This window comes from Borostomias antarcticus, assembly GCF_949987555.1.
Source record: "Borostomias antarcticus genome assembly, contig: scaffold_710, whole genome shotgun sequence".
NCBI lineage: Eukaryota > Metazoa > Chordata > Actinopteri > Stomiiformes > Stomiidae > Borostomias > Borostomias antarcticus.
Window position 1 is genome coordinate 10213 of NW_028176081.1, and position 7539 is coordinate 17751.

The 7539-nt window shown below is 55.5% G+C and overlaps 1 protein-coding gene across 1 annotated transcript; it reads left to right on the top strand.

Annotated features, from left to right (window-relative positions):
* Nucleotides 1-4011: 4011 nt before the first annotated feature.
* LOC311328856 (uncharacterized protein) lies at nt 4012-6490 on the top strand (the record flags this gene model as incomplete). The annotated part of the gene is made up of 2 exons (XM_084462760.1): nt 4012-4569; nt 4810-6490. Coding segments are annotated over 2 exons (2239 nt in total), but the record flags the coding sequence as incomplete, so codon positions are not given.
* Nucleotides 6491-7539: the final 1049 nt, after the last annotated feature.

Sequence of the window (7539 nt, forward strand, 5' to 3'; positions counted from 1 at the left end):
CTGGTGGACAGCAAGGCGTCTGTGTGTGTGTGTGTGTGTGTGTGTGTGTGTGTGTGTGTGTATCTATGTCTCTCTGTGTCTGAGAGAGAGAGAGAGAGAGAGAGAACCTGCCAACTATACCAAGACATCAGAGGCACATACTTCCCCCAGATTACAAAAGGTCCATATCTGTGGGGTGAAGCAGAGCGATGAGCAAACACAGCAGCTAGATCTGTGAGCAGTTGTGACAGGAAAAGGACGCCAGGTGGAATACAACTACTGTAAAGACTGTCAATCATCTGCGTGTCCCTGCTGCACTATTTGCACCATGCTGATTTCTGTACATAGACACACTGTACGTACAAAAAGGAACAGATACCTTTAAATACATTTATGAATTAAAAGTATTTACAGTTCTCACATATTTGTATTTATATTTTTCAAACTGCAATGTCCACACCCTTCTAACTTATTTATATTTGAAGTTATCTTCATTTATCTGAATATACTGAACACACTGTTCTATTACACATCTCCTTATTTTACTTACTTTATTATTAGAGGAAAAGCCTCTTTTAGTGTACGTTTAATTGTACTTACATGTGTGTGTGTGAGAGAGAGAGAGAGAGAGAGAGAGAGAAGGAGAGAGAGTTTGTGTTTGCGTGTTTATGTTGGTGTGTTTATTATTTTCATTCAATTTCATTTTCATACAATAAAGTTGAACTTGAACTTGAAAGGAGGAGAATGAAATAGTTTGTGTGTGTGTTTGCGCATGCGAGTGTGTGCATGTGTGTGTACTCATGCACGGACACACACACAGGCACGGACACACACACACACACACACACACACACACACTGCACCCATGTCATCACCACACCGAGAGATCTGAGAGGACAGATGTGTTCAACAAGGGGATTTTATTCTACCCCCCATCCCCTACCCCCCCCCCCCCCCCCCCCCCCCCATTCCCTACCCCCCACATCCCTTACCCCCCGCATCCCCTACCCACCCACCCACCCACCCCCCCCACCCCCCCCACCCCCAATGCCCTAAGGCTCCACTGAGCTCAGAGCCACGCAGACCGGCGCTCGAGAGAGAGTATTTCCAGAGAGAGCAGAGAGAGAGAGAGAGAGGCTGCAGAGAGAGAGCAGAACAGCAACACGCCCGGGAGACCAGCACCGAGACCGGCAGGGTTTCACAGGAGATCACTTTCAATCACGCTCACACACACACACTCACACACACACACACACACACACACACACACACACACACACACACACAGGTCTGAACCTCCTCCTGGCCTTTTTGAACATCTCAGTTCGACTTGGCAAGCGCCCCAGATAGTTTAGCTACACAGCCAAGACAATCACATAACCATATCAACACTGTACCTTTCCTGAGCAGAGTGCAGCTCCGTGCCCGTGCTGCAGTGTGTATGTGTGCCGCGTAAATGTCACAGCCAGACTTAGAGCTTAGAGATGGTTTTCATAAGTCTGGATAGATCGTTGGGGTGGGGGGGGTGGGGGGGGTGGAGGGGGGGGGGGGGGGGTCCCATGTACAGTGAAGGAGGCGCAGTACTCGGGTCAGACACTGAGTGGCGTTGTTGTCGACCCTCACGTTGGGACTGCATGAGTTCAGATTTTTCTTACTGGATCACGTGCTACACCGAATAGAGGAAATTAATGGAATCATGACTGAATGAGTGACTGGATCGATGAATGAATGAATGAATGAATGAATGAATGAATGAATTATTACATCATCTTCCAGTCGTCCTCTGGGAGCAACCTATAACAGACCGCAGGGAAGGACAGAGGGGGCGACGACCACTCACACGGTTAACCAATCATGTCGAAGCTGCGTGAGAGAATGCTGAGGTCGAGCAAACTTCTCTTCTGCTCAGCATGGGGACTGCAGTAGGGAAGACACACACACACACACACACACACAATCTCTCTCACTTACCTGCACTCTCTGACACACACCTATGCATGCACACAAACACACACATACTCTCACACACACCTACGCATACGAGCACAATCACACACACACACACGCACACACACGCACACACACACACACTCATCTCTCTTGGGGATACTACAGTCGGGAAAACAGCAGGCTCTGAAGCAGCAACACCCACACTCGGTTGCCAGGTCAGAAAAGACAGTCAGGAGTAGAGTTGTGTGCGTGTTCCTGATGTCTGCGAGAAAGGCACCCACTCAGACAGAGAGAGAGAGAGAGAGAGAGAGAGAGAGAGGCTCTCTGCAGAGTCATTAATCCCCTGTCCGGGTTGCCAGGTTGGGAGGGGGGGTAGAGCTGGCAGTGGGGAGCGAGGAGCTGTTTTCCTGCTGACTGCGGGACAGTGTAAGACCCTCCAGAGAGAAGCTCTGCCATGTCAGTTAGATGAATGGAGGCGCAGGAGGCAGGTGAGGAGAAGCCAGAGCCCTGAGGGGTCTCTGAGGGAGAGAGGGAGGTGCTGGCTGCTGGAGCCCGAGGAGGCGAGGGGGAGGGGGTTGGGGGGGGGGGAGTTGCTGCTAGGCACATCACACAGAAGGAGCACAGTGTGAGTGTAAGCCATAACTGTTTGTGTAGGCTATATGTCACTGTTATACCATGTGTGTGTGTGTGTTTTGATTAATGGTATTATAGCGCTTCTTTTGTTCTCAGGCCAGTACTGTGTGTGTGTGCGTGTGTGTGTGTGTGCGCACACACACACGTGTGTCTGTGTGCGTGTGTGCGTTCACAGAATTCCTCCATATCAAACCAAAGGGCCATATTAGTGTTTTTATTCAGAGTATGGCATCATCTGTCTGCCCCTGGGTTCCACTTTACTGAACTTCTGTGTGTGTGAGTGTGTTTGTGAGAGAGAGAAAGAGAGAGGGGGGGGGGGAGAGAGAGGGGGGGGGGGGGCGGGGGGGAGAGAGGGAGAGAGGATCTGTCTCTACCTCTGACACCATATGTGGTCCGTGCTTAGGTCCTTCCATCAGCCAAGTTTACAGGGAGAGGAGGGTATACTTAATCCCCAAAACAGGTGTGCGGAGTGGGCTGCAACCCTGCCATCATCCCCTGAGGAACCTGGTCTCCCTGTGAACTGTGAACTTTCAGCACAGACAGAGACCCAACTGTCATGTAGTCTGTCAAAGAAGCAACAACCATGAGGAGAGAGAGCGAGAGCTTTGGGAATTGTGATATTAGCAATCACATTTTGTTCATTTTTTTTGTGGCTGAGGTCATTTGCACTGTTACTGTATGAGTAAGCCGATAGACATTGCTGTGAATCGTGCATTCTGTGCTGCTCAATCTCAAATGCAAATAGAACAACAATACCGTAATACAATCTATTTGCATAAAGTAGCCTATAGGCTTTTAGCTGGTTTACCTTTTCATATAGGCCTATTATCCTGCCCGTTATCAGTATAGGCTAAAACACAATGGTCACAGATAGACCAATACCATGTATGTATAAAGGCTTGCATACAATTAAAACTAATAAGAAACGATCAAATTAGCTGGCACAAGTGACAGTTTATAACCCTCGCCTCACTGGGAACGTGGGTGAACGCGGGGGGAGCAACACAGTGAGGGTCTATGAAACAGACCCGGAGAATTGGAGATGGCGCTGTCTACAGTGTGAGTGAATAGCAGCCAAAGTTTGCAGAGCGCTGGGAAGTTTGCAGGAGGAGAGAGCCGAGCCGTGATTCCAACGAGAGCATTCTCACATTTACCTACGGCTTTCCAGCGCAGTCTTGCGGACTGCAGACGTCAGATAGCACGACGTTCGGTTTTGTGGAACTTTTGAATGGCTTTTTTCTTCTTCTACGGAGCAGGCTACTTGAAAGCCAAGAGTTTATGGTCCGTTGCCTGTAGGCTACAGCAGCGCTGTGGTTTCAATGGACCATCCCTTATCTTGCCACAGTGAGTTCCGAGCCGAAACGCGATTGTATACTTTTTTGTGGAGAAGGTGTGTCCGCAAGAATGAACCACTGCTGTATTGTCTGTTGTCTCGGCTGTTTTTAAACTATGAACGATTCCCGTGACAAGGAATTGATACCCTTATCTCGGAAACATCGACTCATGGCTGCAGCTATGCCCGGCGATGAGAGCCCACTGTCCGGCAGCATTTCCAGGATTGATCGGAACGGAATAGGGTTAGTGCACTGCTTCATATGTGGTAGCGGCGTTTCACAGGGGAGAGAATTGAGACTGCAAGTCAAACACCAAAGAGAGAATAGTCCCTTTTTCCCGTTTTTGCAAAACCAGGAGCCAGCGCCGGGGGCGTGTGAAGTCAGCACGGATGGACACGCTTTGGTTTGCGCAGTGTGCCACTGTTTTCTGGGGGAGCAGTGGAACTCGTTCGAGCGGACCCGGACACCCATAGAGAAGCGCATGTATTGGCTCAAAAGGCCGTATCAGTGCGACTCCCGACGGGTCCCTCAAGAGTGGAACCTCTCTTACGACCTGGAGAGGAGGATCAGTGTCGGCAGTCAAAATTGCGAGGGCGCCGATTCGGATTTCTCTTCGTTCTCCGAAAACGAGAATATGTCAGACCAGGAGCTGGATTTGGCAGACCGAATCGGCGTGAATAAAGAAAAGTGTTTCAAAGCATCCGCAGGCAGCAAAAGTGCTAAAGATAATAATAGCAGGAAAAACAACAATGTTGTCAGTGTTAAAAACAGCCCTGACTCCCAACGGGCAATCCGCTATCCTGTCGGAGCTTATGGGGCGCAGGGCTCACCGAAATCGGATAGTGTACTTCTGCCGAGGCGCGGTGCTAAAATTATGAATCATGTCTCTCAATCATCGGTGTCCCTGGCTCAGCCCCAAGAGAGCCTGCTCCGGCGGTGCTATGACAGCCCTCTCACAGACACACCTGTGCAGGACAACGGCATCATTATGCGCAACAGGCAGTGGCTCGCGGAGGGGAATGTCAGACACGCTGACCCGCGCGAGGTCCAGCGCGCCGTCGACAGCAGCTGTAGTTCCGCCGCGAGGCAGCCGTCGCTCCTGTCCCGCCAGCGGAGGGACGTCCCCGACGCGCTGTCACCTGTTGACGCCGCCGCCTCCTCCAAACGCAACGCAGCCGGCCAGGGGCAAAGAGACAACCGCAGGTTCACCAACTCCGACAACTCTGACGAGGACGAGATCAACATAACCAGCGACGATGACCGCGACACGTTGGACCGAGTCAGGAAGCGTGCGGCGGCCCAGCTCAGGTCCCCCGGGGTCAGCGGCGCCCACCGCCACCAGAGCGGCGGCGGCGGTGGTGCGGACGCCGGCCCGGAGGAGTGCGCTTGTTTCGTCTGTGGCGGCGGGCTGAGGCAGGGCGGGCGCTTCCGCGTCAGCGTGCAGAAGCAGGAGCGCGCCCAGGGCGAGCCCTTCTTCCCCTTCCTGTGGCTCCACGCCCCGCCCCCCGGCGCCGTGCCCCTCAGCCCCGGGGGAACCACCCTGGTGTGCGCCAGCTGCCACGCCTCCCTCACGCAGCAATGGCAGGGCTTCCAGCGGGCGGACGTGCCTGTCCTCCAGCGCCTCTACGTGGTCCCCCTCAACCGGGCCTCCAGCCCCGCCCTTCGCCCTCCCCGCCTCGTGCCCCAGGAGCCGGGGCCCTCCCGGCCCCCCGAGCGCCACCCCGAGCCCCAGGCCCTGCCCCCCCGCGAGGCCTGCTTCCTCTGCGGGCAGGACTGTGGTCGGGACGTGAGGGTGGCGTACGCCCGGGCGGGCGCCGGCAAGGCCCGCGGCGCCATGTACTTCCCCTTCATCAACCTGCTGCCGTGCCCGCCCAACGCGCAGGGCGTGCGCAACGGCCGCGTGCACTGCTGCCCACCGTGCCACGCCCTCCTGGAGGAGATCTGGGCGGCGTACCGCCTCAGCCTCAGCGAGGACCTCATCGCCTCCGTCAGCTCCTTCCTGGGGAGGTACCACGCCGCCATGGCGGCGGTGGGTGGGGGCGCGGCGGCGGTGGCGTCGTCGGGGTCGGCCCGCCCTCAGACGGCGGCGTCCGGCGGCTCGGCATCGGTCTGCTACCTGTGCGGGTCGGAGCTCGGGGCGGCGGGGGAGTTCCAGCTCCACGTCAACCCCCCGGGGCGCTGCGGCGAGCGGGAGCCGTTCTTCCCCTTCCTCGCCGTGCACCCGCCCGCGCCCCGCGCCAAGCCCGCCGACGCCACCGGCCTCGTGTCGGCCTGCGCCCTCTGCTACCACGACCTGCACGCCCAGTGGGCGCGGCACGAGAGCCAGGGGGCGGGCGCCTCCTCTGGCGCCGCCTCCTCCTCCTCCTCCACCCCCACCTCCTCCTGCGCCCCCCAGCCCTCCAGCTCCCCCTGGGCGCGCCAGTACAGCTGCCACGCCTTCGTCTGCTTCTTCTGCCGTCAGGAGCGGCGCCGCCAGGGCGGGCTGTGCGCCGTCACCGTGGCCCGCCTGCCCGTCTTCCTGTACGCGCCGCGCGGACGCCGCACCCTGCTGGTGGACGACGGCAGCCGGCTGGTGATTGGCTCGTGCGCGGAATGTAAGGCCATGGTGCTGGCGGGGCAGAGCATGCAGGAGGGGAGGGAGGGGCCCGGAGGAGGAGGAGGAGGAGGAGCAGGAGGAGGAGGAGGAGGAGAGGACAGGGAGAAGGAGAGGACCGGGAGGGAGACGGAGTCACCTCCGCCGCGCCACCCCAGACACAAGGTAAGGCCAGAGGCTGGGGACGCCAGACTGTCCTCCTGTCCTTAATGTCCTCTGTCCTGAAGGTCCTCTTTTCTGGGCCTCTGTCATGGTTGGTGCTGGGGCTCTATAGGGCGCTGCTAAGTGTGAAAGAGGGGCTCTAAAACAACGATACTAGCTGCCATCTGGAGTCCGCAGTTTTGCACTTGCGTGTGGGTTTATGTACATTCTTGCTTGTGTGTGTTTGCGTGCGTGTGTGCGTGTGTGTGTGTGTGTGTGTGCGTGTGTGTGTGTGTGGGCGTGTGGCAGGGTGCTACTCATAGCTGGCAGGGCCCAAACAGCACTGAGCCTGTTATTAGACAAACTAACATTTGGATCAGAACCCCAGTAAACACCAGAGGAGAGCTATGGAGATGTCAAGGCCAAGCCTAGCACTGTTTCCCTGGATGATTGTTTGTTTACGCGTGTGTGTGTGTGTGTGTGTGTGTGTGTGTGTGTGTGTGTGTGTGTGTGTGTGTGTGTGTGTGTGCGTGTGTGTGTGTTTGTGTGTCATAGTTGGTCTGTGTGTCAGACAGCTGGTTTGATTTTGTATTGTGTCGTCTTGAGTGTAGTGCATACCTCGGGTGTGTGTGTGTGTGTGTGTGTGTGTGTGTGTGTGTGTGTGTGTGTGTGTGTTTGGGTGTGTATGCGTATATGCGCGTGGGTGTGTGTGCGTACAGTATATGTGTGTGTGTGTGTTTGTGTATGTGTGTGCGTGGGTGTGTATGCGTATGTGTGTGGGTGTGTGTGATTACAGTATGTGTGTGTGTGTGTGTGTGCGTGTGCACGTTTGACCTACAGAGTGAACTTTGTCTTCTGGTCCAGTGCCAGTCAGATAGCATACGGGAAGCCTCAACACTTTCTGGAAGC